General features: G+C 37.8%; 1 protein-coding gene across 33 annotated transcripts in view; it reads right to left on the bottom strand.

Moving 5' to 3' along the window:
- The window catches only part of LOC131349460 (receptor-type tyrosine-protein phosphatase delta-like), a 403,614-nt gene that overhangs the window by 57,170 nt on the left and 329,593 nt on the right, over positions 1-16,851 (bottom strand). For 8 of the 33 annotated variants that reach the window (XM_058385154.1, XM_058385153.1, XM_058385162.1 and 5 more), the window contains 10 exons: positions 15,546-15,554; positions 14,797-14,814; positions 11,941-12,051; positions 10,682-10,693; positions 7,053-7,322; positions 5,062-5,643; positions 4,489-4,634; positions 3,734-3,878; positions 1,720-2,025; positions 549-742 (listed from right to left, as the gene is read on the bottom strand). In XM_058385154.1, coding sequence (XP_058241137.1) covers positions 549-742; positions 1,720-2,025; positions 3,734-3,878; positions 4,489-4,634; positions 5,062-5,643; positions 7,053-7,322; positions 10,682-10,693; positions 11,941-12,051; positions 14,797-14,814; positions 15,546-15,554 — 1,793 coding nt within the window. The remainder of the gene's footprint in view (positions 1-548; positions 743-1,719; positions 2,026-3,733; positions 3,879-4,488; positions 4,635-5,061; positions 5,644-7,052; positions 7,323-10,681; positions 10,694-11,940; positions 12,052-14,796; positions 14,815-15,545; positions 15,555-16,851) is intronic. The other 25 variants (XM_058385161.1, XM_058385166.1, XM_058385167.1 and 22 more) reach the window with 14 other exon arrangements.

Here is a 16,851-nt window from a genome sequence, read left to right as displayed (position 1 = left end):
ACAACATTAAACACAGGCAAATAAACAAAATTAAAAAGAAAGAATTTCTCACCGCAGAGGGGAAAAATGATATATCTGATTGACAGCTAGCAATATGCTATTAATATATAAATAGTAAAAGACAAACTGAGGACTGTTTCTGTCAGATAAAACCTGCAGCGACGCCTTTAGATGGATGAGTACAAGCAGATTTCATCACTATTTTCGAAAATTAAACCCATGCATTCATGTTGATATCATGTTAAAAATGTAATGAGAAAATATATTGGTTCTGTCACCTCGATTATCAAACATATATATCTAACAGCGAGAAAGAGATTCCAATTTCCATTTTCCATTACCCTTCCACAGCTACTGATGACATCACTTACGCTATTTTGTCTCTGCCGTATTGGTATTAAAAACTATCCGACTGTAGCCTGAGCTGCTGAATGTGTGGGTTACTCATAGCTGTGTAGGTCATACGTGTTATTAGAAGATAAATAGTCATGTTAAGGGGGAAAAAAAAGATTTCCACATGACAGTGTGATGTGCAGGTGTGTGCCTACCTGAGCATCATCAATCAAGATGTCCTTGATGGCAGAATGGCCCACTGGTTCCCCATTAAGCATCCTGACATAATGCACCTGGTAGCCGCGAATTTGCCCGTGATGTCTGTTGAGCACCGGCGATCGCCACAGCACTTTAACAGACGAGGAGTTGACAGCCTCCACCTCAACTTTACGAGGTGGGCCACTGGGAACTGAAGAAATCATGGGATAAAAAACAAAAAAGGTCAACATTACAGCAGACCCTTTTCCCTCTGACCGGACAATTCCCATGTGCAATGGCGGGGTAAATAAAAATCTACTGTTAACAGGTTCTGCATGACACTACTATTTCAACATTGGCAAGTTTGAAAAAATGTACCAAAAAAGAAAAAGAAAAAAGAAAAAACAACCCCAAAAACAGGTCATAAAGGTGACCTCATTTTTTGAAAGACATTAAAAAATGAATTTAGTGGACTCAAAATATGGAGTAAAAAATGGTAAAATATATAGAAAAATAAGCCAAAGAGGGTTCTTCAAAGTTTTGAAGCACCCATAAAGAGTTTGGCTTGAATGTGTTTGGAAAAAAAAATAAATAAAAAATTGAGAGAGAGAGAGGAAAAAAATGTCATATGGGCCATTGGTGAAAAAGACAAGACTTCCTTTTGTTTTTTCTCTGCCCCTCACTGTCCATTAAAGTTTTTGCCTGAAATTTCAGAAAATATAAAAAAAAAAAATGGATCAGCAAAGTTTGTTCAAAAAGTACAGAAAAATTCTAAAAACTTCAAAAATACATTTTAAATGCTGATCGAAAAAAAAAAAAAATTGTGAAAACAGACAGTTGGGACTGTTGGAAGCATTAGGCCTGGGGTTCTTGGAAAGAAAATGCCATGTATTTGTTGAAATTGTCTTGTTTTAGAAGCAGAAAAAAAAGCTATTCAAAAATTCACCCAAAAAAATATTGGTTGTGGTACTGGTTAAAAATGTCAGTACAGTGAGAAGAAGCGTCACAAATAATCCGGGTTAATGGGATTAGTAGTAAAATAAGAATCGTCATATTCTTTTAAACAAAAGCAGTAAGGGGAAAGGTGGATTTGGCAAAAGTCTGCCATAAGCAGGATTTAGGAGTGAGAAACGATTCAGGGATGGGGAGAGAATAGCAAAAGGGCACAGCTTTTTTGGCAAAACATACCATCCTCCTCTGTACGGATGAGTTGTGGTAGGCTTTCCGGCCCTGCTCCAACATCTGTATGAGCCGTAACAGTCACGCGGTATTCCGTCCATTTTTCCAAGTTTTCCAGAAGGTATTGTCTCTTTTCGGGTAGAATTTCCTTGATCTCCTGTAACGAGGTGTCTTCCCCCTCTGTCGCAGCATACTGAATGGTGTATTTGGTAATGATCCCATTCTGCAGCTCCACAGGAGGTGGCTTCCAACTTACCAGGATACTTGTGGAACTAGAACTAAAACATGTAACTTCCTGAGGTGGGGCTGAGGGTTCTGGTAGGCGGATCCATTCCAGAAAGATCAGAGTTTTGGGTTGTTTTGAGTTTGGTTGTAATTGATTTGGTCAGTTCCAGGTTTTATTGTGGGGGTTATGGTAGCACGATTTGTTGTTTTGTTTAAATTTTGTCATCATTGAAATGGATAAAATGGTGGTGGTGGTGGTGAGGGTGATGGTGGTGATGGACAAAACAAACATAAAAGAAAAAGGAAACATAAAAAGGACAATAAATGAGGATGGATCACACAGACCAACAAAAAGGTTTTTGAAATAAATGATTATCCATGGGTTTCACAAAATAATAATAATAATAATAATAATAATAATAATAATAATAATAATAATAATAATAAAAGACTTCTTAATGAAGATCGAAAGAAAAATTTACAAACATAAAACACACATGGTGAGACCAGAGGGGCAAAAAGAAACCTTCACAACACAGAACCTACCTTTGTAAAGCTAACTATGCTACGTATGCTACTATACTAATATACCTAAATATCCGTTTTTAAATACTTAAGCTCGGATCTACTTGAACACTTACTAAATCTATAAAATAAACCTGTCCAAACCATCTAAGCATGACTATAAAGCCCAACCCTGCATTATACCCTCCAAGCAGTTACCATCAATCCAAAAAAGTAAAGGTTGATGCATCAGCTCTAGCAGAATCGAAAATGTTGCATTGCTCACCAACCTTTCCGATGCCTGTTGGTTTGAGGTAAAAGCCTGATTGATCCAAGAAAACATGAATGACGTTTAAACTTCTAGACTGTGGCATGCAGACAGACTCTTTCTTACTCTTCCCAAAGAACAGGCTCATCAAGTTTACTTCCCAACATCTGAGAGACTGGGCTGCTGGACTGATACTTACCTGATCTACACCCTCATTACTTCTTCAGAAGACCTCACATCTATTCAAATAGTCTTTACGAGACAAAACGAGCTGTGAAACTTACAAAATTAAGTTTTCCTGTCTCTTTTCTTTCACTGGCAGAGCTTTTAGTGCGTGCTCATCAAATGGGCCGAAGCTCAATTTGGGAAGTTTGATAAAAGTGCCAATCATACATTTAGCTGTAACTCAATTTAAATAAATGAATGATAAATGTGAGGTCTGTTATTGAATGAAAGCTTTCTTTTGCTTCAATTGTTCAAAGTTGCATTTGAGCTTTCTACAGTGTTTCATGATCTCAAATTGGTTAGGATGCTATTGTCTAAGAACAATTCCAAAAAAAAAAAAAGTCACTTGTAAAAAGTGCAAATGCAAACACGGGGGGAGAATTATGGCTGACAAACAACATCAATAGACAAGGCACAGCATATCAGCTCTTCCCATAAAGACGTTCCAGACTGGTACGTTATGAAACAGCATTGCTAATTCCACATTTTCTTACTCTCCTGAACTCTTTTTGTCAGGTCTGAGAGATACAATGTACTGAACCGTGTAACCTTGTCGATTGACCTCACTGACTATTTGCCTGGTTTAAGTGCTCATACAAGATTTCCCCTTTGGATGGGCACTTTAACCTTAAATATAGGCCTGAGATTTTCTAAACAGTTCCATTTTCCAAAACCTTCTTCTCATCTGGACCTTTCAACCTTTTTGACAGTTCAGCTAAAAAACTACCTCGGATGAACGTTTGGGAAAATGGAAGGCTTTCTGCTTTACATGGGGAGACAGGAGTTCGGAAAAGGACCTACGTGTCTGAGGTGTTTCTGCTGAGATCTCATTGGTGTAGGCACCAGTGCCATGCCTGCTTCGGGCTGCCAGCTGGAAGGTGTAAGTGGTGAAGGGCCTCAGATCCTTCAGGAGGTAGGTGGTGGTGGGTTCGAAGCTCACACGTTTCTGCAGGAGCAAAACCATCATATTTGGCAACATGGACTCCAGCATAAGCATGGATGAAGGCTTATCAACTATTTTCAGGTTGTCTTTGGTCAAAGCACAAATGGACATATTAATAAACAAAGATGGATTAAAAAAACATTACTTGCACCAATTTTTAGAGATACACCTCAGAAAAAATGCAACTCCTGACGGTCTAATTGTCACTGGAATTACAAATATTACTGTATTTTTGTTAGATGAGTCCGAAAACAAATGGTTTTATCCATGAAGCTCATCGGTAGGATTGGTTTAAAAAAAGCAATGAGAAAAAACCTTTCAGTTTTACAGTTTAAGGACTTATAAAAATTGATATGATATTTCAGCCCAAAACCTAGATGTCCATTTTTGCTCATTTTCATGAAGGGTGCCAATAATACTTGGCCGCACATTTTGCTGTACTTGTGTAATTATATTCAACCCCAATAAAAACCAAACCCAAGCCTTGAGATGAACTGATTCAGTCAGCACATTTCCACCAAAGCAACACAGACCGATCACTCATCCAGTATCATATCACTAACCAGTCGTGTCATCGCTAGGCGAGACACGAAACACGCCAGCAAGAGCTCACCTCCTCCTTCTCATCTTTTCTCTTGTAAAGCAGTTCGTATCCAGTGATTTGACTGTCCTGTCCACTCTGTGGAGGAGCGACCCATGACAACAGGATACTCGTCTCAGATTTGGCTTCAGCTTTGAAGTCTGTCGGCTGAGATGGAACTACAAATCGAACAGTTTTGAACATCAACATCAACACAGCTGCTTTAAATCCTAGATACGCTCTTAGATGACAAAAAAATAAAAAGGACCCAAAGAGAGTCAAGAAAAACTGTATATGGATCTATATGGGTCTATCTGAATATAGTTTTATGAGGTAAAAAGGCTCTTGCTTCTATGCATCATAGGTTTTCACCATTTCACAGCATCATGTTTTATAAAGGGATAGGTCAATTTTGAGCACTAAAATTATCTGACCCCAGAGATTATGTCTAATGACAGTATGAGAGAAAGTCAGAGAGACAAAAAGAAAAAGAAAAATCTCAAATGCTAAATGGCCTTGACATTTCTCTGATTGTTCTGTCACAAGGTCCATAATTTTCAAGTATCAGTGTTAAAAAAGACCAGACAAAAAGAAGGCACTACAAACCTCCAGTCTTGGCTATGATCTGCAGGTCAGATGAAAGAGGTCCATCTCCTACAGATGTGTATGCCAAAACCTTGATATAATAAGTCTTATTAGGCGTCAAGCCCTGAATAGTTAGAAAGTTAGCATTCCGAACAATCTGTTTCTCCCACTGATTGACGTGCTGGCTTGGATCCATGGTGTAGTACACCCTGTAGCCCATGATCTGACCGTTAGCCTCTTCAGGTTCTTCCCAGTGTATAATAGCTGTTGTAGCGCTTAGCATGCGGCCTCGGACTTGGCGAGGAGCTGTGCTGGGTGCCTGCTCAGCGGTTTTGGCCTCTATTGCTTCGCTAGAGGGTCCACGACCGATGTTGTTCACCGCAACCACACGGAATTCATAATCGGAGTATGGACTCAGGCCACCCACACTGTAGCGAGTGGTAGCTACACCATCGATCTCTTTATAGGAGTCTTCTGAATATTTCGACTTGTGTTGAATGATGTAATAGGAAACTGGCTCCGGGTTCCCAGAGTCCCAAGTGAGGGTGATGCTGGTTGCTGTGCGTTCTGTTACCACAGGAACACCTGGTGGCTTGGGTAGAGCTAGAATGAAAATAAAAGGCTGATTTATATTTACTCATGTGGATTTAACTGATACAATTTAGCAGAAATAAAGCAGAATACCGAGAGCAGTTAAGTGCTGAGGTCCTTGTTTAAGGGCTCATCCTAGACCTCCAGTTGGATTCATTATGGTATTACAGCAGGATTGATACTAGAACTCCAATTAGACTGGTTCTAGACCTCCAGTTAGTGACTTTAGAACTTCAGACAGACTGATTCTCAGACTAGACTAAAGCTAGATTGATTATAGAAATTCATTTACATCAATTCTAGACATTTAGGTAAAAGTGATTCAAGGGTTAAAGCTCTGACACAAGAACTCCAGCTACACTGATTCAAGACTTCTGTACTTTTGGGAAATTTCCAAACACCAAAACAGAATCTTATCTGTGGAGGTAACACTGGGCCATACAGATCAAGAAGGGGAAAAAAAAACCTAATTAATTAATTAATTAATCAGATCACTAATGCTAAAAATTTAGACAGATAGAATTTGTATATACAGTATTTGTACGTGCATGCAAAACTACAACATTCCTAGTTTGGCACCACAAAATACCAAGAGATGAATATATTTTCCGCTTTACATTCTAAAAATCGCTTAATTAAACGAATTATGATTATGATTATGACTAATTACATTAAATTGTGCACAAAGAATGGCTTGGGTAGCTATCTGTAGGCTAAACATGTTGAACGGTGACACAGTTATTAGCATTCATGAGGCTTGTATTTGCTCCTGGAGCAGTGCTAGCTGAAGGTTACCCTTCACCCCAGACAAACAGAGGCAGTGCTCTGGAACACCATCCAACTAATGTAAAACAGAAAAAAGGCCCAAAGCCTTGGCAGAGTCCTGCTGATATATTTAAAAAAAAAAGAGAGAAAAAAAAGGGGGTGACAAGGTCCCTCTGGAAGACGTGTGCCGTGTATCTGATTTTGTTTAAGAGGCTACAGAAAGTGAACTGGATGTGATTTATGGGTTTATTTCAGCGAGTATAATGTAAGGGAGCAGATACGGGGTGATGTGGTTTCTCCAGAGGCCATCACCCATTAACGTGAAGATAACTCCTAGCCCGGGAAAGACTGTGACTAACTCCGCTTTGTTGTGTCTGGTGGCAGGACGGTTTGGCCGTGTGGGTATGTGTCAGTCTTTGCATGAATATAAATATTTTGAACTTCACAAAGCAACTTATTTATCTGTGTAAAGCAACAAAGGCTACTGCACAGACTAAACAGTGCCCAGAAGTCCTGCAATTTCATCCTGACTGGAAAACATAGTTTTGACTACTTCAGAGTTTTGAGACATAATATCACAGCTGCTTTAAATGTTTAAAAGGATCATATGTTTGGTGTATTTTTTAACACATTGCGGATTGTTTTAAGGCAGTCACCTTTGACTGTAATCTGTGCCACGGCTTCGATGACACCCAGTGTGGACATGGCTACGCAAGTGTAGTTGGCTGACTGGTAAACATTGGTGAGCTCCAGGACATTTCGCCCAATGGGCATGTCGTCCTCCGGGGTCAAGTCCTCCGAGCCCAGCATCCATTTGACATAGGGCATGGGTGAGCCCACTGCCACACAGGTGATGTTCACACTGCCCCCTGGCATGATCTCACTATCCGTGGGCGGTATCGAGAAACGTGGTGGAACCCGGCGAACTGCAAGATAACAGATGGAGTTGAAGTGACATGTGGTAGAAACTTCATTCAAAAACCAATGCTAATCTTATTTAGTACTATCATATACGTGTGGCGGTCTAGGAAAACACTTTTATAGTAGTAATTTTCTACTAGATTTCCTGAACCGGCATATGTTTCGCCGGGGGACGAGGGAGCAAATTTAATCTAAATATTTAATTCGAATGCAGCCCAGAAGCAACACAGACATTTAGATATGCAGTCTCTTATTACAAACCATTTCAATATGATATACAACAACTTAATCAATTTGTGACATTCCCTAGGTGAGGAAATCTCACTTATCTGGCGAGATTTTGAACAATATGCTCTTTGCAGGAAGCTCAGGTGAGAATTAAAAATAAATAAAAATACATTTACTTAAAAATTGATGGCTCATTTTATAGGCATAAAAACAAAATCTTCAGGCAATATTTTTGGTCCTATTATCTCTTTGCTAGTATCTGGTGGTCTTTCCTAGATCGCCTCATGTCTAAAAGTCACTGTAATGGTTTATTTTTTTTTACATTTTAACAGTCTGTATCTATCAACGGACAAATCCGATATTCATTACGAAGGTCTGGATTTTATTTGATCCATTCTTGAATAGCTCTAGCACTGATGGTCTGATGGAAAAGTCAAGGCACAAACACGTACACACACAAGTCCATTTCTAACAGGGTTTCAGCAGTGGGCTAGATTTCTCACAAACTCAAGTCATGCACATAGTGTACCATTCTAATGCACGTGTAAAATACAACACAGGGAGGGAACTGGAGGCACGATGGCATGCTCGACCTCAATGCTGCGTTCTTCCATTTGATGTGAAGGAATGTGCTGCCTCACATTGCCACATCAGACAGACGTAACACACTTCATATAAAAAGAAAGGGGAGAAAGACGGAAGGGAATGCTTAAGACTAAAGAAAGTGGATGCCGGTCTGGAAAGAAAGGATATGTGACAGAAAATATAGACATAGATTAAAAATTAAAATGGTGGCACAGGCGTACAGGTAAACAAGAAAAACAATTATAGGAAAAAACGAAGAGATAGGCGGAAAAGGAAGAATGAGAGACGAATAAACAGGACGAAAATAAACAGTAGAAGAGTGAAGCGACATGTTACAGGAAATTAACAGGATTATCTGTGAAAATGAGCCAGACAAAGCTCGGAACATTATGAGAAGGATAACAAGAAGGGAAGCTAGTAGACAAGCAAGATAGGAAATCAGACAGAGGCAGGAAGTGGGTTCGAGCTTCTCATTCAGGAGAGACCGGTAGCATCATTACAAACACAGACGACAGGGGACGCTCAGGCAGAACAAGCCAGGAGACTTGGGGACTCAAATCAAACACAGTTCATCAGTGTTTCTGCTTAGTACACAGTAAAATCTTTCCAAATTGTTCCATAAAAAAATAACTTAGGTCATTCTTTCTCCTCTATTTTGTCGAGGCCGCTGTGCTGGGAGAATGTCGGGAATGTTTGCTCTTGTGTTGTGGGAGAGTTTAATGCCTCATCAGGATATGAATGAGATCCTCCCATCGCTAGATCACTTTTAATTAAAATGGCATCGGCTTAGCGGACGAACTCCGACGAATATTTGGAAAGGGACTTCAATGGCTGGTATATAAAAAGGAAAAATATCTTATTTCAATTTTTGGAATGGTTGAGCGAAGGAGTTGGACGAATAAAACTGGATTTGAGAAAAAGAGAAAGATAAACGGAACGAGAGAGAGATAAAAACTTACAACAATTGATGAAGCTCATTCGGCTTAGGACGCCGAGCTTCTCCGGAGAGGAATTCTTACATTATTAAATACAACTTTTCGCTCCTATTATATTTAATTAATATTCTATTGAAGCCCGCTCCCGGAAGACATAATGTTATCCCGTTCATTTGAATACCATTACATTTGTCAAGTCTGCCGGATGATGCTCGACATACATCATTCTTTCATTAGTGGCCCATTAAGCGTGTGGGAGAGAAAATCCTTCACGGAGCCAGGAGCAGAGAGATCTGGGCACGGTGGATTAGAGCCTTGGCTGAGATTCGCCGCCCTTCAGTTTTCATTAAAACAAACGAGGCAGAGGTTTTAAAGCGTCCTCGGAGTGAGAGAGCGTAAGAAGAAGATGAAAAAAACACAATTTGTGTTGGGACGTTATCCAAAGACCAATTGGAGTGTACTGAGCGGTGTGGAGTCTAGGATAGTTTAGCGGTGGTTTCATTCCTTGCTTGATGAATTGATGAGATCATGTTTCTGTATTCCATTTTGGAAGGAGAAAAATCCTTCCAAAAATCCTTTTTTTATTGTTATTTTATTGATTTAACATCCTGACGAAATTCCTGATATTCCATGAGTGAACAGATAAGATCTTTCTTAAGTTGAATTTATTATATTTATTCTGTGTTTTAATTAGATTTCTTCATGGAATATACACACACAGACACACACACACACACACATATATATATATATATATATATATTTATATATATATATTTTTTTTTATTATATTATTATATTATTTTTTTTATTTATTATTTTGTTATAAGAATACTTATCCAAGAAAATGGATCCAAATTCTTTTTTTTTAAATCAATTATATTTTAAAATCTTAATACTAAATTTAAGAGGATAATTTACTAAATATTTACTGAAAGAAAAAGATTTATATGATTAAAATTCAAGCTTTCAGGGTTTTTATTTTATTTATTTTTTTTAATTAATGAATTAAGGAATTTGTTTATTTACATTTTTTTTATTTATTTATTTATTTATTTATTCATTCATTCATTCATTTATTTATTGGTTTGCTTGCTTTTTTGCAATTAATATGACACGATCTTCAGTAACAACATGTCCGGGGTCCTGATGCATCATTTGTGTTGAGTTGCTGATCTGATCTGAGGTACTAAGCAGGAACACAGACGTTAAGACTTAAAGCTAGCAGGGGTTGAGGTCCAAAGGAGGATCAGCACCTGTTCATCATGCAGAAGCCGCATTCAGGAAGAAAAACGACACACATTCCTCTCTTCGCATGCGCCAGTTTTTAGACGGTTAACCATAATAGGCAAGGCCATGTGCATTCAGCACAACAAACAACAACAACAAGGGATAAAGTGGACCGTTCTCTGTGACATAACAATACAAAAGGAACCGAAAAGGATAAAAAATAAATAAAATAAAAATAGTAGAGCGACCAACACAAGTGCATTCAGTTCAGTTGTATTGATGACAGCTGTGGTGGCAGTTCCCTATTTGCAATTCAAGACTTGATTTATTTTCAGTTCTTTGCGTTCAGTACAATGAGATGATTAGAAAGTAAAAAACACACCAACCTTCTCGCAGCTCTGGGGAATGTAGGAAATTGTGATGCGACACAATGAAATGACAAAAGGAGAAAAAACAGGGGAAACACAGAGAGAGTAAAAAGGCCATGTACAACTGCTGCTCATACACTGTATCTGTCAGAGGAAGGCCGAAGAGATTCCTACACTTCTGCACTTCAGCGCAAAGAGAAACAGTCTGCCTTGCTTTTTGTTAAAATATTACACAGCATCATCAGTAAGTTACATATTAGATTTTATAGAAAAAAATACATTATATATATATATATATATATATATATATATATATATATATATATATTTAAAAAAAAGAAAAGAAAAATATTTTTAAAAATTATATTTATATTTAAAATCAGAATTATTTTGCAGAGAAATAATTTAAAATGTTTTTTAAAAATTAAATAAATACATTTCTTATGGAATTAAATAAGAAGAATCTTTGCCTTACATATTTTCTTTACAAATGATTTCAAAATAAATAAATAAATCCCCAAATAATAAAGCTCAAATATACTAGACTGTCTTACACTGCTGTCTTTTATGTATATATATCCCTTGAAAGGAAACATTTGTCCTTATATATAGATGTACTGTATGATCTACGAAATATCGTATAAGATCCTCGGAATGAAATAAATCAAAGCCAATAGATCGTTTTGGCTTTCTGAAAATTCTCACTCAGTTTGTTTTAATGCTAAGGCAAAGCAAAAAAAAAAAAAAAAAAAAAGAGAAAAAGTTAAAAGAAAAAAATGAACGCAGATCTATTATTTATTTCTTGCTCACTTTGCTTCCTTACTTATACTCAAGTACATTTCGTGTCAAAATAAAGTTTTTAGTTTAGATTTTGTTTTTAATTTTTTTCCCTCTAATATTGGTAGAAAGGGCAAGAATAGAGAGAGTTGGATTTGGCGTGCTGTAGGAATAAATAAATAAATAAAACATGGGTACAACCCATAAACCCGCTGCAAGCTTAGGGGTGAGTGTCATTAGTGTCACACCAGGCAATCATGTAGGCATTAAAAGTAGGAGAATTAACAGAAAACCAAAGAAAAACAAAACAGGTTCATATCAAGGAGGGAAAGTCAAATGCAACAAACATACTTACAACATTTGTAGCCAGGAAACTTTGGACCTTATTCTGATCATTGTGTTCAATATGCTAGAATTTTCTCTCTCTCTATATATATATTAATATAAATCCAGTACTAGCCCTGTAACCAGTACAGACGTGTCCCAGTGAGCTTTCCTACCTCGCACATATAAGTTTGCAGGAGCCGAGTAGCGGGTGCCGTCGTTATTAGTCGCGACACACTCGTATTTTCCTTGGTCAGACTCCTCGCTCTGTTCGATCTGGAGTGCTCCTGTATGGCGGGAGAGAGTATGGGGCAGATTCGGGTGTTAAGGTGAAAAATCTCACAGTGTAGCTAAACAAAGCAACGCTTTGACAATCCCTGTTTCTGTCGCATCGGCGATATAATTTTTTTTCGCTCGCACATTTTTAATAATTATTATTATTATTATTATTATTATTGCTTCTGTATTTTGTAAAAAAAATAGTATATATATATATATAGATAGCTAGATAGATAGATAGATAGATAGATAGATAGATAGATAGATAGATAGATAGAGATGCAAATCATAATAGCTAACTGCTCTTGTACAATGTTAATAAATAAAAAAAATAATAATAATAAATAAATAAAACACTTGAAGCGGTGACTGAATGCATTAAATCATTAAATCAGCCACCTGCTGATTTCAGCTGGATTCAGGCTGAACCATTAAACATAAAACAGCAAAAATAAAAGTCACAAACCTTTTCAAACGCTCGCTGTAAAAATGAGCAATCGCCTCATTTCTAATGCAGTGCCTTCCATCGTTTCAGCTGAATCTTTTTTCTTTTTTTTTTAGTAATTTTACTTTTTGAGTTCCAGGTTCAACAGGGAGGCTTTGGCATGTGCTGATAAATCACTTGTTTTATAAAAAAAGACTTTTATTTTTTATTTTAACAGTGAGATCCAATTCTAGAAGTTACGAATAAATTTGACTAAGGATATTATTATTTATTTATTTATTATTATTTTTAAATAATAAAAGCTTGGGATTTGACAGTGTTATGAAACCGTAATATCAGCACATGCCTAGTAATATACAGTATTTTGCTCCATTTTTTTTTTTTTTTCGATTTGAGGTTTAGATTTTTTCATTTTTTATTTTTCCCAGACTGTGCACTGCAGTAGACGTTTGAGGCGACACAAAAAAATTACGCACTGATCATTCTCTTCTTACACACACTGTACAAATCACATTGATGGAAAAGGAGAACATACAGTCTACATGTTGCAGGGTTTCTAAAGCACTTTAGCTCTTGCTTTAACATGACTTGGATGCTATTTGCTAGCATTGCCAGTACAATTGAAGAAGAAGTAGTAGTAGAAGAAGAAGAAGAAGAAGAAGAAGAAAAAAAAAATATATATATATATAGGATTTGAGATTCGAAGGGACAGAATAGAGCCCTGCAATATACAACACCTGACAGGACTGTTCAGCATGGGAGAGGATGAATGACACTGCTTCAGGGCAGCATGGATCAAACGAAAAAAAGGATTACAGTATACAAAAGCAGCATAACCAGGGAGGACAGTCCAAAAAAACAAAAAAAGAAGACATTTGACTTGGAAAATTTGGCGTAGCCAATCGTACGTTTCGAATCGATCAAAGATGGCCCATGACTCGCAAAAAGAAGCAAAAAAAAATCAGATTGCGACCAAAAATAAAAAATAAAAAATGATTGTTTGCTGCTTGGGCTTTGAAAAAAATCGTATTAGGAGATTCATCATCATCCAGACCATTACATCACCCTCTGTCCCAAAATGATTGACATGCAAGTCAAGAAATGTATGTCAGTGCAACTTACAACCTTTTTTTTTTTTTTTTGACAACCCTTAGCTGAAAAATAAAACGCAGGTGCATTAGAGGTCAAAATGCAGGTCAAAATGGCCAACAAGAAATCAACCAACCACTGCCATAGCTTGTTCAAAGCTACAAATGACACCCATAAAAATCCACCAATGGGATCAGCAGTGTGGTGTCACATGACCAAAGGAAAAACTTTTTTTTTTGTTTGTTTTCAAATATATATGCATCAAACCACGTCTCCACCTCCTGAGTTGCTCGAGAAAAATCACAAAACGGGCACCTCAGTTTGCTCTGCCAAACCCTTTGTTAGCTTTTCCCCAACCCTGAAGAATTAAAAAACAAAAACAAAAAACAAAAACAAAAAAGGAAAGCCTTCAACCCAAGAAAAGTAAGAAGGAAAAAAATAGGTGGTAGAAGAAAAAAAGCACCGGAGAAACTTTATCAAAAAAGTGGTTGTTTGGGCTTTTTTTTTTTTTTTTTTTAAGAGAAGGGTACAGGTAGAGGAAAGCACATAGAGAATTGAAAAAGATAAATAGACAGTATTTTTTTTCTTGAAAAAAAAATAAAAAAAAATTCTCGTGGCAGAGGAGAGGCGAGAAGTTGAGTCCGTGAGTCCGTCATCGTATGGCACGAGTGTGCAAGAACAGCTAAGGGGGGAAAAATGTTTGGTTGTTTTAGTTGGACAAAAAGAGGGACACATGAGTCGCTATGGCCAAAAAGAAAGACAGAACAAAAGCAATAATAATAATAAAAAAAAAAAGAAGAAGAAGAAAGAAAGAAAAAGAAAACGAAAAGGAAAAAAAAAAAAAAAAACGCCACTGGATATGCTTCTTTGTGTCACAGTAAGCATATCACAATTTATTAATTGGAGGAAGAAGAAGAAGAAGAAGGGAAAAAAAAATAAAAAATAATAAATATGAAAGCAGATACGCAAAGGTCAGATGGAAAGAGGAAACGGAAAGAGGATGGTGGGGTTTTTTTTTTTTTTTTTTTTTTTAGGAGAGGGTTGTTGTTGTTGTGGGGAGGGGAAAGGGGGAGGGGGGAGGAGCAAGGGATGATACGGGAGGGGGGGGGTGTCGTTGGGATGAAGAGACGAGACATATACATGGAGGCGGACGGGATGGAAGGACAGCGAGAATGAAGTTTTGTTTTTCATTCTGTGAACTTCGGTTCAGCTCTCTTACCTCGTATTGGAGTACCACCTGGGTGGATAATATGAATGCAAATAAGATTGGAAAGAAGAAGCATTAGTACGAGAGGAAGGAGGCTGGGGGCTTTGGAAGAAGAATCAAATTAGCTTTTTCTTTTTCTGTTTGTTTGCTTGTTTTGTTTATTTATAGAGTATGTTAAAGAAAATAGAAGGAAGTACTGGAGAGAGAGAGAGAGAGAGAGAGAGAGAGAGAGAGAGAGATCCTCTATTGGCAAAAATAAAAAGAAACAGGTAGGTTATCAACTGGAAGGTGTTACACTGGTTAAATACAAAGGAAGGTGCCATTTTGACATTGTTTAGAGGGAGGATCATTATTATTATTATTATTATTACTATTTGGGACAACCTCTGATTAATACCTGGTAGAAAAGTGTATAGGACAAACCACTATGGTGCTGAGGAGAGGAAAAGGGGGAAGGTGTGAAGGAATTGAGTCAGTGAGAGAAGGGACGTCCACACATGGAGGGACACATCAGAAAAAAATCTTTGGCTCGTTTGCTCATTACAATTCGTTTTTTTTTTTTTAGTGTGTCCTTAACCAGGTGCGTGTGTGTGATTGTATTATTCTGTGTGTGTGTGTGTGTGTGTGTGTGTGCAGCTATATACATCTGCTATACATCTGTGCTAACTGTTAGTAAAATGCATGCCATGCATTTTAATAAGAGTTTGAGAGACATGAAACATTAGTGGGGGTGATGTGTGCTTCAGGAGCTACGCACTTACCAAAAGACTCTGGAGATTTAAAAAAATACGGAGAGAAGAAAGACAGCATAGAAAATATGATTATATTCCTTATGTCTTTTTTTTTTTTTTTGTTTGTTTTTCTTGGTACAGTTAATTCTTAAGACTCTATTGCACAGCAGAATAAAAAAAAAAAAAAAAAGGCGTACATGTAAAATCAATAAAGAAATAAATGGGTTATATATAACGTCACACAGTGCTGCTCACAACAAGAGAAAGGAAGTTAAAACAAGACTAGTGAAGACAAGACACGTTCAAGAGAGTTCAAGGCGATCAAATTATTAGGTGGTAAGAAAGTAAATCTCCCCTTTGAGCTAAAAGAAAGCAAAGTCGTCTGGCTTTACACTGGTCGGGAGTGGGGCGAGGAGGAACATTTCACAAGCATTTGCACAAGAGAAGCAAAATCTGAGCAAAAGCAAGGAATCCCAAAGGGGGGAAAAAAGCTAGACACGACGGCACGGACACACTACTGTGGCTACGGGATTGTGGGAAAATCTTCCGCTATGCTATCGCTCCGTTCGTAAGTGAGGGAAATATATTTTAAACTGATGAGAAGTGGGAAAGGGGAAATGAAACCCTGCCATCACATTAGAAGATCGCAGATGTCGCCTTCCATACTGGTGCAGAAACCAGTTGTGGGCGTGGCCTGTCCAGGCTTTTAGATATTTTGTTTCCCCTAATATTTGTTGCTTAATAATATTGTTGTTGTTGATCTTTCAGCGGCTCCCTACGTATGTGAGGTACAACTGGTCCACACAACAACTTGGCACAGGTTTGCTCTCCCATTTTATCCGGGCTTGGGACCGGCACTGCATCCAGTGGCTGGGGTCTGGGCCCCGGCTGGAAATCGAACCCGGGCCTTCCGCATGGTGGGCGAGAAACCTACCACTGAGCCAGCCCTATTTGTTGCTTAACAATAACTATCTATAAACACAATCACTATCACATTTTTTAAAAACAATTCTAAACAGCATTTTTTTCTACTTAAAAGCTCTTTCGGCTTTCCCCTTCAGGGGTGGCCACAGTGAATCATCTCTCTCCACTTCTGCATCTTCAACACTAGCTTCATATCCTCATGTATTCCATCCATACACCTCCTCTTTGGCCTTCCTCTTTGCCTCCTGCCTGGCAGCTCCATGTCCAACATTCTCCTACCGATATACTCACTCTCGCTCCTCTGAACATGTCCAAACCATCTTAATCTGGCCTCCCTAACTTCGTCCCCCAAACGTCCGACATGAGCCGTCCCTCTGATGTACTCGTTCCTAATCCTGTCCAACCTTGCCTT

This window comes from Hemibagrus wyckioides, linkage group LG29, assembly GCF_019097595.1.
Source record: "Hemibagrus wyckioides isolate EC202008001 linkage group LG29, SWU_Hwy_1.0, whole genome shotgun sequence".
Taxonomy (NCBI): Eukaryota; Metazoa; Chordata; class Actinopteri; order Siluriformes; family Bagridae; genus Hemibagrus; species Hemibagrus wyckioides.
The sequence above is the reverse complement of the archived record's forward strand: the minus strand, read 5'-3'. Positions and strand labels throughout refer to the sequence as shown.